Source organism: Perna viridis, chromosome 3 (assembly GCF_037379345.1).
Source record: "Perna viridis isolate PV_CMFRI_1.1 ecotype Kerala chromosome 3, ASM3737934v1, whole genome shotgun sequence".
NCBI lineage: Eukaryota > Metazoa > Mollusca > Bivalvia > Mytilida > Mytilidae > Perna > Perna viridis.
In genome coordinates this window covers 21,090,243-21,105,616 of record NC_142447.1, presented here as the reverse complement: position 1 = coordinate 21,105,616, position 15,374 = coordinate 21,090,243, and the positions used below count along the sequence as shown (strand labels likewise).

The 15,374-nt window shown below is 31.0% G+C and overlaps 1 protein-coding gene across 15 annotated transcripts in view; it reads left to right on the top strand.

Moving 5' to 3' along the window:
• LOC148621404 (uncharacterized) overlaps positions 1 to 14,367 on the top strand; it is a 28,008-nt gene extending 13,641 nt beyond the window's left edge. For 4 of the 15 annotated variants that reach the window (XM_088575736.1, XM_088575735.1, XM_088575741.1 and 1 more), the window contains 11 exons: positions 621 to 710; positions 1,893 to 1,973; positions 3,844 to 3,924; positions 5,203 to 5,385; positions 5,680 to 5,751; positions 7,193 to 7,219; positions 7,893 to 7,982; positions 8,361 to 8,414; positions 9,201 to 9,230; positions 9,597 to 9,689; positions 11,261 to 14,367. In XM_088575736.1, coding sequence (XP_088431862.1) covers positions 621 to 710; positions 1,893 to 1,973; positions 3,844 to 3,924; positions 5,203 to 5,385; positions 5,680 to 5,751; positions 7,193 to 7,219; positions 7,893 to 7,982; positions 8,361 to 8,414; positions 9,201 to 9,230; positions 9,597 to 9,689; positions 11,261 to 12,039 — 1,580 coding nt within the window. In that variant the 3' untranslated portion in view covers positions 12,040 to 14,367. Of the gene's footprint in view, positions 1 to 620; positions 711 to 1,892; positions 1,974 to 3,843; positions 3,925 to 5,202; positions 5,386 to 5,679; positions 5,752 to 7,192; positions 7,220 to 7,892; positions 7,983 to 8,345; positions 8,415 to 9,200; positions 9,231 to 9,596; positions 10,500 to 11,260 lie in introns of those variants that run through there. The other 11 variants (XM_088575738.1, XM_088575740.1, XM_088575744.1 and 8 more) reach the window with 10 other exon arrangements.
• The last annotated feature ends 1,007 nt before the right edge of the window (positions 14,368 to 15,374 follow it).

Genomic DNA, 15,374 nt, shown 5'->3' with positions numbered 1-15,374 from the left:
TTCATTGCAATTTTAATATAGTTATTGTTAATCATCATAGTAGCTTTATTACATAAAAGTTTTGATATGAATGCTTAGTATAGGCTTTAAAGGGTATTACTTTGAATGTGTATATACAGGCTTTAAACCTTATAACAAATCTATCAAAAATGTTTATTATTTTTTTAGTGTTACTATTAAAAATTTTGACACCAATGTAAGAGGTTCTTAATAACGATTTTTTCTCTCTCTTTTTTTTTTTTGCTTTGTTTTAAAGCACATGCTATCAAACAATATCCAATTATATGCTTTTCAAGTCTTTGCCCGTACTTTGACCTATTCCAACCTAAGTGTAATTTAGAGAAATTACCCATTCTGTTACCGTGGATTTTTGCTTTTTTATGTGGGGCATTTCAGAGTTTACTTATAGGTGTGTTTACACTTGTTGAAGACCTCTTAATAGTCTGTAAAAGTATTACATATTCTGTATTTTGTGTTTGTGCTGTCTGACGTTGGTTTATCTAATTTGATTCTGTAGTATTTTCCGGACGATATCCTATTATTGACCTGTTAGTACCATGCATTGTATCAAGTAAGGTTGTACTCAATCTTCTCACTCCTTTACGTTTTCTTTATTTTAGGTGAAGCAGGTAGAGATGGAGAGAAAGGGGAATATGGAGTTTCAGGGATGCGAGGACCAACTGGCCCCCCTGGTCCACCAGGCTCACCCGGTATTTATTTATCTTCATATTAGATTTTAAATTTATGTGCTGGTATTACAGACAAGTTTTATTAAGTTATACTTAGGAAGATCTTGGTTTTTTACATTAAAGCTTGATGATAGTATGATGCCCTAATTTACTGGAGCTGTGTTTTAGGATATCTTTTCCATGGATTTGTTAATGCCCAAGAAAATCTTTTCCAAAGCTATAAAGTCGATGTTAGTTATGATATACCTGGCTAGAAAGGTCGTCCCCTTTGTATAACAGCAATTTGTTAAACATGTTGTAAGAATACAACATGTTATCGTAATAACTTTCATCGACAAATTTCTAAATATGAAAATAAATTTTGACGTCTGCGTAATAAAAATAAGCACACGTAGAGAAACTGATATAAATTTATACTTATATCAGCTGAGAGGAAAATAAGTATTTAAGTATTAGTCCCTGTAAAAATCAGACAGTCGGTAAAACACGTGTGAAAAAAAACATCATTTTGATAGTGTAATTTGACTATTTGCACTATCAGAATCAAGAAAACAGGCCAGATTGTCCATATGATGCTGGACCATTGAGTAACAATTTTATTGAAATGCACTAAAATAAACATTTCAAGGAGAGATTACTCTGTCAAAAACCATTTTCTAAGACACTATTGGAAAATTTTTGCACAAAGTCAGTGATGCAGAGATCAAATAATGGTCTTTTTCAAATAGATAAAGTATCCTTGAGTGATATTATAATCATATTGGTAGTGTTTTGACATGCATGTTTCTGATTTTTCCCATTTTGCCTGATTCTTACAAACACTGCACAAAAATATACGCAAGGATCATTAGGAACAAATGTGAAGGGTAAATGAGAATTTAAATAACTAATCCGCTTCCTAAGATACAGTACTAGTACAAGACGCATGAGTACGTGTAAAGAAAGCGTTCTTTAGTCACAAGTGTGAGTGTTGTGCTAATATTTTTAAGGATTAAGATATACTGAATTTCGGACTTATTGTATTACTCGGCTTCAAATGAGTAACTCTTCACAACATAAATGTATTTTAGGTTTCGAAATCAATCTACCGCTGAAGTATATTTGTTAACTGATTTTTTTCCCTAGCTCATAAAAATGAAATTGCCATTCCTAAACTCATTACATGCCGAATCACAGTTTGTGATATCTAATAAATGTTTTCAGGACGAGATGGCCTGAAAGGTGACAAAGGAAATACTGGACATCCAGGTTTATTAGGTTTTCCTGGTTATAAAGGAAAACCAGGTTATTTTTGTGTTGTGATGAATGTTGTATTTTTGGGATGGTCTGTTCCTTATGTTACAGTGAAAACAAATTTACACAAATGTTAGCACATGCCTAACTCATTAATTTATTTTGAAAAAGAAAACAGCCGTTTAGTTTTCTCTCTTACTTACATTTAAACTCATAATCTTAGGGTCGTTTCTATATGCAACTTGAACAAGTAATAATCCCTTAATTTAAAAAGTGAGCTATTCATAAAAGTGGCTTATATATGAAATTATCTTCTTCAAATAATGAATGTAGTGTTCGGTGTTGTAATCATGATGTTTTATAAGCATTTGTTGTACAGTTATTGATGGAGATTTTAATATGTATAATAGTAGAAAATGGATGAAGTGAACCTGTCAAAAGGATTGGTTCATTTTATCAAGGATTCTGAACATAAGTAGGGCCAATTAACAAAAAGTGTCCACATGTCCAGAATTGTCATTGGAGCCTTTAGAAAAAAAACTCTTATTGGTCCCAAAAATGCATGGAAATTTGTGAAAATTTCGGAAGATGAAAGTACAAAAATTTGCAACAAAAATCGTTGAAAATGCATTTTCGACATTTGTGGTCTATTAGCTTTGAATCGGGGAAAACCAATAGATTGCATATCTGCCACCATCACAGTGTATTATTTTCTTGTCTTGTGATTAAAAAAAAGCAAATTTTCTATGACCACAAGATAGTTGGTAATGTGCTTTTAGGTGGAAAAGTAACATTTTTGTTAAAAATATGGAACATTGAAACAGTAATTTTTACGACCTTAATTATCAGGTAGCCAAACTGATTTGACAGTCGTATTCTGCATTAGTTTAAATGCAAAGATTGTTGGTTCGAACCTGACCCGGGAATATATTTAATATTTTGTATTTTATTTTGTGTTAAAAATTTTATTATTGAAATGCCATTTCTTACTTTCGATAATCGATTAGTCATATTTTATTAAAAGAAAGTTCGTATTTTTAAAAAGTTCATGTTGTTATACCTATTTTCCAGATGTTCCCATTTAACCCAATGCATCATCGATTCCTGACGTATTTTAATGCCTAATTATATCATTTACTTCTTAGTACGTGTCTATGAACAAGTTGACCAATTTTAATCCCTTTGAGTTGGTTTGAACAGGTGTTTGATTTATCAGGGTTTAAAATAAAGTTAAACGCATGGAGAAACTAAACAACAATTCTGTGTAGACAAGTTGTCGATTTGTAACGGTTCGATTATAATATGTTTTACTGTATATTTTTGTCGGAAATGAAAAGTTATGATTCAAGGAGCATTCGATAAGAAGTCAGTGTATTTATAAGTTTGGAATTACAAATTGTTTTTATGATTGAGTGATTCTAAGAAACTTTCTACATGATAGGTTACTTAAATACACTCGTCTTTATCTGAAATAACAAATGTGGTTTCCTTTTACATTTCCAGTTAGGAGGTATAACAATATTGATGTACGAACAATAATGATATAAGTTAGACGATTTAATATCTTTGATGAACGACCAAAATTGATAAATGTGTTGATTTTGTACATAATGTGATATGTTCTCATAAATATCAAGAAACAAAGCTGTAAAGTTATGCTTATTAATCCAAAGTCAACGGGATCGATGGTTAATGAATGCAAGGGCAAAAACATTAGAAATATTGAGTTAAATACACACCATATGTAGCGTCTATCTGAAATACTTTGATTTTATGGAGATATACAACTAAAACAAAGCATATCTGTAAAGTAGTGTCATGTTCTTTTCCAGGCAGATCTTTCAAGTTCCTTGTGTCAGGCGATAACAAATTTTATCACGCATGCTAGTCTTTTTGATTATTCATTTGTATCAAATTACAGGTCCTCCTGGTGAAAAAGGTCATAAAGGTGACAGGGGTATCATTGGTCCAATGGGTTTGAAAGGTGACACTGGACTTGAAGGTACGATATAGTAAAATAACATTTATAACCAAATAATGTATATCACTATTTGACTTTCAATATATATGTGTAAAAATGTTCATGAAACACAACTTTAACTGTCCAAGCTCCGAAGAGCATCTGACGTTCGAAATTCACTCCAGACGCTGCAGCCACCGCTCTAAAAAACTGCCAGAATCTTGCAAAGTCGGGAAAAAGTGGATGATTTTACGCGACGTTATCCGAACGTCAAACGAATATGATTTGAATAACGCTCGAGAATTTTGAAGTCTGAAGCGGTTATAAGAGAGAAAATGAACGTCTACCGCTGCGTGGAGCTAGGACATAGTCATTTTCCCTATGGTTTTCGGTTATGAACTCGTCAAATGCATTTGATATTTGGAACAGAAGCTATTATTATTTATGTGAGAGGAGGTTGTTTTAGAAGGAAATGATAAGTATATTGTCACATATTTATAAGGTCAACTAGCAATCGAATTATCAAATACTTCCTTGTTTTAAAAACAAAACAAGTTTTCCAATAAATTTTTCATAGATAGTTTTATGCTTTTGAATTATCCTTTTCTAAAGTTGAGTTTGAACTACGGTACCGTAAATTATGGTTGTCTCAGCTCAAACTGATTTGTCAAACAGTGAATAATGGATGGATGAGAAATTTCTTATAACGAAGTTCGGAAATCAATGTCAGAATGACACGATGTTATTAAGACTTTTCATTATGTTCACTTAACTCAGTTGGTATTATTGTTGAGTTTGGGAAGGGTTTTAATTAAGAATCGACATATCGAAACGATCTCGAAACCCCCTTAAAGCAGGTTAATCAATAATCAGCCAAATGTATGATAACAGACTTGATATTGTCTTTATTCAAGAGGTGCTTTAATCATTACTTATTTTCGATAATAATTGGTATAACCGTTATTAATTGAGAAGGAAAATAAAAAATAATCATTAAGGTTCTTGGTAACACCGTAAAGCTGAAAATATAAAATCTACATTGAAAAAATATAGAATAACTATATTGGTTAGATGACATATCTTGTATGTTCGATTTGTTATTTACACATACCCATCTTATATCAATGAAGGGGAAGATCAATTTATGTCTCTAGATAAATTGTGTCTTACGATATCATGTTAAGTAGTAATGGTTAATTTGCATTCACTATCTTTCACAAATTGTTGAAAGAATAGTTCATAATCATATGAACATGCCTTATACGGTAAATGATAGAGGGTAAAAATTGACATTTATACAAACGTTAAAAATTACTTCAGGGGACAAAGGTGAACCGGGAATAAATGGAATCCCAGGTAAACGGGGGAGACGTGGTCAGGACGGGCCAAAGGGTGAGATGGGTGAAAGAGGATTAGACGGACCAAAAGGTCCAATTGGCCCAAAAGGAGATAAAGGAGAAATTGGAGAAAAAGGCGAAACTGGATATGGTATTCATTGCAACTGTAAGTGTTACATGCAGGGAAAATTAATTACAGATCTACAGATTAATTAATGATTAATTTATGATTTATTCATAAATTTATTCAATTTTAATAAGCATCTCTCTATTTTCATTGAAATAAATATAAGATTCATATCATTGAATTTATAGTTCATTGATAATTGGTACGTTTTGTTAATTTTTGTTAATTTTTGAAAATGCAGACTTTTAGTACGTTCCACTGCCAATTATATGCACTTCTGTACTACTTACTACCAAAATATCTTTGCATGCGTACCTTACTTTGCAATCAAAGGTCCCAAAGGTGATAAAGGAGACAAAGGTCAAAGAGGACTGATAGGGTTTACCGGTTATAAAGGCGATAAAGGTAGGACTGTTTAGTTTTGCGGTTACATGGCAAGAAAAGACCTATTTCTTTAAGAGCGAAAGGGTGAAACCGGTTACAATGACTATTCAATAACCCATCTTCGTTGTTATTTTAAATTTTAAGCATAGAGAAGTAACTCTTAACCCGACAGACTATTTTACTGTCCGATTATAGCAATAGACAGCAGTAGACTTCATATTCAAGTGTTTGATTAGTAGAGGATGGGTAAGAGATTTGACACTTTTAAATTACTAATTTCCAACCATTTGGGTGCTAAATAGTTAATTTCAAAGGAAATGTTTATTGTTCTTCTTTTCTCTATGAGTCTTCCAACAGTTTGTCGTGTGTTGGTGGGTTACGTCCCTTTGAAAAACTTGCTAAAACGGCTTGCATTCCGTAAATATTAAAAAGTGACGTAGAAGGCACAAGTAGGACTGATTGGGTTAATCGATATCATTGCTATAAAATAAAACCGATCACTGTCACATGTTACAAGGATAATATCTGAAACCCGTGTGATTGCTGTAAACCTACGAAGAATAATCGCCATCGGCATCGATAACTTTTGCTATTTTCTTATGGTATAATTGATGTTTTAGTTAGAAAAGGGATATTGGTAGCAACTATATAGCTATTGAGACTGGCTTGAATTGCTATGCATCAGATTGGTTCAGATTTAATTATCGGGGTTTTGAATGTTATTAAGAAAGAATTTTAAAAAAAAAGTTTCATCAATAATAAAGAATATATGGGTTTAATAACCAGTATTTAAATCTCCTTCCCTCACTTGACACACTTACCCGTTGTCTAACAAGAACTTAATTGCTTGGTATTTCTCAATGCCGGTCTATTGTATTATATAGCTATGTTTTTATAATGCATCAACCTTAAAAAAACAAATTCGTTTTTGTTGTACATGTATTTATATCATTTATATTTATTTATATTTATTTTTTGTGTGTATCCAAGATAAAACAGTTCCTTCTTTCAAAAAGGTGTTATTTTGGACCAAACAATAGTTTTAAAATTTCGGGTAAAATGTCTGATACATACTTTTTGTACAACTTTTCAGGGTCATCCATTTCGATTACAACAGATACATGGTCTAAACTAGTAGATTTCATAACTTTACGAGTACGTCAAAAGATTTAACTTGCGCACACACAAAAAAAAATAAATAAATAAATTTGGAAATATTTACCTTTGAAACGAATCAAATCAAATTAAAACTGTGATTTTTGGGGGGTTTTGTACGTAAATTTTATGTTTTACATTTCTGTTCAAAAATTTAATTCAAAAACTGATAGCCCACTACGAAAACTGTCTTGATAGAAAATAAAATTATAGTTAATATTTATGAAAGTAATTCTAAATTTTCTAAACTAAGATAGAGTCAGGTTCCTGATTATTTGTCTGAATCTTTCGCTTTTGTATTTTATAGGTGTCAACGGAGAAAAAGGTAATACAGGTAAGTTCTATGTTTTACCGTATATCGGGATATTTTTCGCGAGGTTTGCAGTATCACAAACATAAAGGCTCGCAAAACATTAGTCAAGATATTTTTCGTATAATTTTCAATCCATAACGTCAAAAAACGCATAATATAGACTGCGATCATGTGATAACGCCATTTAAAGAGTAAATTTGCAAAATTTGGCATCTGCCAAAATTACCCGCCATACCGTATCTTCCTGAGACGTTATGGTATAATTCCTCTCCTAGATTGTCTATAATGCTGTTGTGTGATTAATAACATTTCTAAAAATCAAATGAAAACTTTAGATTTCCAAACTGCGTAATGAAACAGCACTGCATAAAAACAATAGTAAAGTAAATGATAAATAACTCGAAGGTTACATATCTCGATCTAAGTAAACTGAAAACGTGAAGACATTGTGGGGTATACTGTTCGAGATATGTAGTACCAAACATTTTGTGTGGCTCGGTCCTGTTTTTTTTAACAAACTTAAAACTAAGATACGGATTATTTTCACTGATTTTCCGTGACTGAAAGTAAAGCGAAAATTCTCTAGTTGACAGTTGTTAAATATCGTCTACCGGATATCTCATCTTAATAAAGCTATAGAATATACTTAAATAAAAGTTGTATCTTATTGATTTAATTATTATTGCAAACGAAGGATTCGGACTACGAGGTGTTCCAGGAAGTCCAGGAAAGCCTGGTTTAAAAGGGGAACCAGGTGCAAAAGGTCCAAAAGGGGACTGCATTGGTAATATTGATTTCGTCTAATGTTCTTCAAATGTTTCTATAATGTTTCTCTGTACACTTTTAACATGTTGTTCCATTATGATAAACCATATGCACGGTTTGTAACCAAAATATTATCTGTATTTATAAAATGTTAAAATTGTTTGGAAAAATATAAATCATGTTTTCTATGTGCGTGTCAATTATGGAGCCAGAAATGTTAAATAACGAAATAGACTTAGTTGGTTCCTTCTTCGGACATAAGATACTCTAAGTTTTGAATAATATCATTCTTATATAAGATCTAAAATGACGTTCAAAAGTGGTTAACTAGATAAAATAGTTTTTTTTTCGATCTTATTTTGCGAAATGCTACATTTTGCAGTTTCTTCCCCCTTAGCAATGGAAAGTTGGAGGATCAATAGTGATTCTCCATCTATACCAGTAGAATCAGGTAACCTGGTGTTGTTACACGTCTTACTGTATATATTGTAGCTTACTAAACAACCCTTTTGACCGGTAAAGTGTTTTGTTTTCTTTTTATTTATCCATATTCATACAGCAAAATACAGCTACATGTTCAAATATGTCAAAGATAAAAATAGGGTCACGTTTCATCGTTGCATACATGATGTTTTCGCCATTTAATTGCAAAAACAGGACTTAAAGAATTTAAGTCAAAAGACAATGTTATTACTAATAACCCTTTCTGTAGTTCAAACGTATTCCGAAGTGCACGATTCATGAAAATGCAATTAAAGTATTTTTTTTATGAATTTAATTCGAAATAAAATCAAATGCACAGAACTCTGGCTTGAAAATGGGAATAATAAAATAACGTTTTGAAGTTTTTGAAAATCAAAGGAGTTTGGTGTTTATGATAATTCACCTAAAAGTTTAGAATTAAAGAATGTGAAACAAAATGCTTATTGTTTCATAGAAATGCAATCCTTGCCTTTCATGTTGTTGAAGATGAAAAAAAAAATTCAGAGATCGATAACGGAAAAACGTATTTCCAACAGTTTGTAGTTCGCATTTTAGTTTTGTTTCCATTATTTTTTTTACCTATCAGAATATTATCTGTTGTATTATTTATGTAACGTCTTATTTTGTTTAGCAAAAGCGATGTTCCTTGCTGGTGACATTTTAAAACAAAATACAAGTATGTGCATATATGCATAAATAATGATAAGCGTTTAAAATTTTAAAATAGTCTTTCATTTGTCTTATTTTATTTTAGAGATAACATCCAATGTACCTGATACTACAGGTAATGAGCCACATTAGTATTGTTAATATTTTTACAGTTGACATGATGATAAACATTTTGTGGTAAATAAAAAAAAGTATGATAGTGACTGCTTGCTTCGAGGAGTTAAATTTACAATTAACAAATTAAACCTTTGAAATGTCCCCTTAAGTTTTTTTTTTCTCTATTCGTATCTGGATTCCGGGCAAACATGGACCGTTGTCAATAATGTTACCGTCTTAAACTTGCATGAACGAGGTTAACTTATATTGTTGCAATTTAAACAGGTTTAATTCTTCTGCTACCTTCAAAAATAGTCCTTATGTCTGAGTTCAATGTCTGCAAGAAAACAAATTCTGATTTTTGTTTTTTAATGTTTCGATCAAGATACAACAAAGGCGAATTCATCGATTACAGAACAAACAACAATTACGACCACTTTACCCACTACTACGTCTTCTCTATTAACCAGGAAGAGAGGTCATGGAAAAAGAATCGGAATGAAAGCATGTTGATAATAAATTTGGTCATCCCCCTTTAAGCTACACACATTGTCTTTTATCTGGAGGGCTGAAGAAGACATTTGTCATCTAATTGTTTGAAAAACAAATCCGACTGAAACATTGAATAACTTTTGACAAATTCAAACTTAAGTCGGGGCTTTTAACGAAGACGATGAGTGCAATCCTGCATGAACCTTGAAACTCATTTTGTCTGCGCATCATTTTACGTACTTACACAACGGAACATTGCTTTTGCTTATTGAAGTTGCATGATTTGAACATAAATATATCTCTAGTTATACTTTGCATGTTTGCATGTTTATTTTCTCTTTCAGCTAAATAGAAGAAATAGAAAATGTAAAATGTTAGCAATGTATAGGTCATAAAAATGTTATTAGCATTTTAATGATTTATTTTTTTTCTTTTAATTATAATTATTTTCGTTATGTTCCTTTTAACCATGTTTAAGCTTATAGCAAAATTAGTATTTTTTAAATAAAAAGAAATACCAGGAATGATGATTGTTAAAAAATGAATCTTGTTGATCATATTTCAAAGTCATGTTATATGTTGTATTTTGTATATAATTACACAAGTTATAATATATATGGCATATTGCATTATATTAATCATGTATCATAATTAGACTGTTTGTTTTAACGCTTGCATAGAAGTCGAAGAATCACGTGCTATAGAAGTTGTCAAACAAAAAAGCCAGCGCAATGATGCATGTGCCAAGGGAATGTCCTTATATCTGCTAGTAACAGTTATAAATTTAACATATAGAGTATGTACTACTACACGTAACTCTTTTACAGTCATTGAATGTGGTTTATTTCTAGAGATACGACGGCTCCAAATCAGAGAATGAAATACTGGGGTGGGGGATTGAAGATGAGAATATGCAATGATAATTGGGTTATGGAGTAAGCGGTTGTGTGTGTTTTTTGCAGCATTTATTTATCAAAACATTTTAATTGATTTTTTTTTTGAGAACCACTCAGTCATTTTGGATCATAGAAAGGGTTCCTTTTCCGTGAATGCCAATCTTATTATTATACCTACAAGTTAAATAGCTTGAAATGTTTGCAGAATTAATATAATGGCGTTTTAAGTGATCAAATATGGGGAAATTCTTTGATAGCGTGTAAAGAGTAAGTAAACACGATTCAATGACTGTATTGTTTCTACAATATTTCTAATTAAATTCGTCGTGCATTGTGTCAATGCGTGTTTCAATTTAGTCTGTTTGTGCGTATTGTGCATTTTATTTTTAAAACAAAATTGAAGGCAGAAATCAGCAGCTTTTTGTTCATAGGTGTGTTTAAAATACAGAACTCAACCAAATACTGAAACAAAAGTTAAAAAATCAATGTTTGCAAAGGATTTTTCAATATCCATAAAAAAACGATTTAATATATAAACATTTGCAGCTTAACATACAGTTTTTTTTTCACTTGATTTTTTTCATTAGCCTTATATTAAAAATGAATTTAACAAGAAGAAGTTAAGGTAATTTTCAAAATTAAATTTCTACTCTTAAAACAGATAGACAAATTCAGATGATAGGCATACCAGTATATTTGAGGGAAGCTGGTCCGTCGACAGGGTGGTGGATGAGAGATGCTATTGCTCCAAATAATTATTATGTAACGCATGGGTACTACGGACATTATGTGTATCAGTTCATATCTTCGCAAAATTTTGAAAGTAACGCTGGGACACACGTTGACCGGACACATGACCTGCGGATGTATCATTTCTATGGAAACAGTCACCTGGTATATAACGGTTCTTTCTATTATCAACGTTCTGGGGAAAACAACATTCTGAAATTTGAACTCTCTGTTGGTGCGATTACTACACATATTGCTATACAAGGAGCATCATACAACGACAGTAATTATTTATATGTTAAAAGTCATATATACTTTGATATCGAGGCTGATGAGAATGGATTGTGGATAATCTACAGGAGACGGAGCGAAAAGTATATTTTTGTCGCAAAAGTTGATCCAACGGATTTGCAACTTATTAAAACATGGAGAATAAAGGTGAATCCAACGGAAATCGGGAATGGCTTTATTGCAAATGGAATTTTGTATTTGATAAAAGATATCACAAAAACAGTGTCAAGTATTGACTTTGCTTACGATTTATATACCGGAAAGGAATTCAAGCTCCAATACCCAACATTCAAAAATCCCTACAATTTTAACACAGCAATTAACTATTTTCCTCAGTCTAATGAAAGAAACAGTAAATTGTTGTCCTGGGACAATGGTGTACAATTGGAGTATGCTTTACGTTTTGGTAGGATTATATAAATGTGGAAATGGCTATTATGTTTCAAAAAAATCTTTAGTTGTTTGATTTCTACTTAATTCTGTATAATAACCTTGGTTTTGTGTATTTATTAAATAATTGTATATATATATATATATATAAAACATTCTTCTGTATCTTAAAATGGTATTTCAAGTAATGTCAAAGTACCAACTTATGTCGCTTTAAGTTCAGTGTTCAATATGTCACATTAATGTTATATGATATTTAATACCTTTCTTTCTCGAAACTGTTTTCATCGTATTTTTAAAACTTTGAATAAACAAAACACTGTTTAAATTTGGCATCATCTAAATTCCTTTTATATCAGTTCAATTACATTTTAATCTGTAAATTCAATACAAGTATTTTTTTAAACTAAAATAAACAAATGGTAAATCTAAAAGGGGTTCCGTTTAGACATGTTTAACTTTTATTTGCCTGCCTTTAACAACCCCCCCCCCCCAGAAAAAAAAAGAAAGAAACCAAAAAAAGCAAAAGTCATTCAATCATTGGTAGTGATGTTAAGAGGGATACACAACCCCTAACTATGTTAAATATAGCAAAAAGTTTTATTTTGTGACATTCTGAAATCAAACTCAAAGCATCTACGTGATCAAAAGTTTTGTTGATAAAACAACTGTATGTTCATATTTTCATCGAACTTGTTTCCATAATACATGGGGTTAAAATTTCTTGAAATTTATATATTTTGCTTTTTTATCAAATAAAACACTAACAAAATTTCAAGAAATTTAAACAAGCTAAATAAATTTTAGACAAGGTGTCAGGTACTACTTTTAATGCTTAATGTACACGACGTGTTTAGTTTACCCAAGTTTGTCCTAACAAATACTTTTGCATGCGTAGTCAACGTTTCACCAAAAACTCTTCAATAAAAATGTTGACCATATATTTGTTTGCGTTAAATAGAATGCTTCAAACTACTTACTAAAAATTGCATTTTTTAAATTTTTATTTTCATTTATTTTTTTTTTCATTCTGCATGAAATTAATAATGGTAATATTGCAAACTGAAAATCGGTTTACATTAATCAACCAATAAGAATGTGACTCTTAAAGCATTCATTAGATTCGATCGGAAACAAAACCATGTACATATAAAACATGTAATAAATGAAAGGTTGAAATCGTATTCCTGGATCTAAAAAGAAACAATGCATAAAGATAACGACATGCGTTTTGTTTTGTAAGGGGTTGTGGTTCAGATAAATTTATTCGCCATATTATTCCATAACAACATATTCGTGGTCTGTAAATGGTATACAATTGTTTTGTAATATACTTACTACAAATAGCTCTGGTAAATTAAGCTCTGAATTTCATTGATATGACAAGTTTGCTATAGTCAACACCATACATTTGAAGATTTTTGAAAAGTAGAAGAAATATAAATAGGTTAACTCTAGTATTTTTGAATACTTTTCAAGAGAGACTTTTTGCTACTTTTGTGGAAATGCTTTTACTTGCTGAAAATGGATTGACCAGCCAACTGATATGGTCAAAACAATTTGGATAAATTTGCAACCTACATGCTCGAATTCTGTAAAAAAAAATCTGTTTGTCAATAAAATGTACAAAAGTAATTACGATATTGATTGGTGAAAAGTTGATGATATTTAAATTTGAAAGAAACAAAAAACAGTGTTAGTAATAAGGAGTGTATATGTAGTATTTAATTATATGTTGATATTAAAAGAAATGAAAGATATTTACGATAAAATTCTAATCAATCGATAAAATGTCATATTGTACTTTATTGGAACTTAATCAAATTCAATATTAAGCTACTAAATACAGACCGTATAACACGAACCGACCCGACTACATGTAAAAAGACAAAATAACGCCGTGTGCATTTTGTTTCAAAATTGAAATTAATTGTATGTATTTTAACATTTGTTTTACATAGAATCTTCTATTGTAAATAAGCGATGCACAAATTTAGAATGAAATAATTGTATGAAAATCGTCGGACTTTGATGACGAGTTGGGTGGTACCGTATGAGAACGATTCTGTATATAAAATATGGTTGATATATCATTCATTTTAGTTATGATTTCTTTCATCTTTTGAGATGTGTACAAATGTAATTACTTCATTGTGTGGAAAAGGGATTACTGATAACTAATATCAAATGAAAAGAAAGAAAAGAGTATATGTGTATTTCATATACACTAGTGAAGTATGAGCGTGTGCAATGTGGAATGAGGATCAGGTCCTTATGTGTGAAATAAAGCAAAGTCACGTGAATATAGTTTGAAAAAGTATTAAAATTATATTCAAAAGTATGATTTTATAGACCAAATAAAAGTAAATGAATTAAGGATGTTTTTTTTTAATTAGTTTTCAGCAATTTTCATCATATATGTGTAGTTCGCACTTAGATTTGCGTTGAATATTTCTTTTGATATACACATAGTCATACCATCATAGATCCAGTGAATATAGTTATATTGATGACGGGGTTGGTAAATAAGGCTCATAGGAATTTATGTGACCAAATAACAAGATTGTAACTGAGAGATATAATACATTTGACACCTTTGTAATTTTATATCCAGAAAGTTACAGCACATGTCATTGATCCTGAAATTGATACGCGTATATTTTTTCCTTGACCAATTTGTGTATTGCCTCTTAAAAGTAATTGACAGTATTCCTTAGTCCCGCTGGATGTAGAAGTTCAACTTCATCATCATATTTGATATGCGTCATAATACAATTGATGTCTGAAAGCTATCGCATACATTTTTGAAGGAGAAAAGTTTTCTTGTCATTAGACTTGACTCGTGTATACAATTTGTTGTATTTAAGTCCACATCTTTGTTTAGTCAAACATCAAAACTAAACAAACTTTGATCAGATGTCCTTCAAATTAATTCATTACACTGTCTATTAACATGTTGGTAATTGGTTTAACCCTTACCTGAAAAGTATAGTAAAATGCCTGTAGGAAATAAGAAAAAAACACCATAAAGGTAAATCCTTTGAGTTTTCACAGTACAAAGTAATGATGGTTTTTATTGGTAGTAGAAATAAAAGAACCAGGGACTATTAGCCTCCAAAATGACGTTAAACGTGAAGAAAAAGCGCTTCGTTAACACCGCCGATACGCCTTTTACAGAATAATAGCTTCTTAATTGGTTTTAAATAATCAGTTTATTGCTTTTTTACAAAGTGAGGTAATGGACTAAGCATCAACTTGAAGCTGATCAATCTGACTTTACCCAAAAGGTATCTAAAAGCAATTACTCGACTTCATTTATATTCAAGTGCATTGGGTTTCTTGTGATGCTTTTAAAACATAAAAAA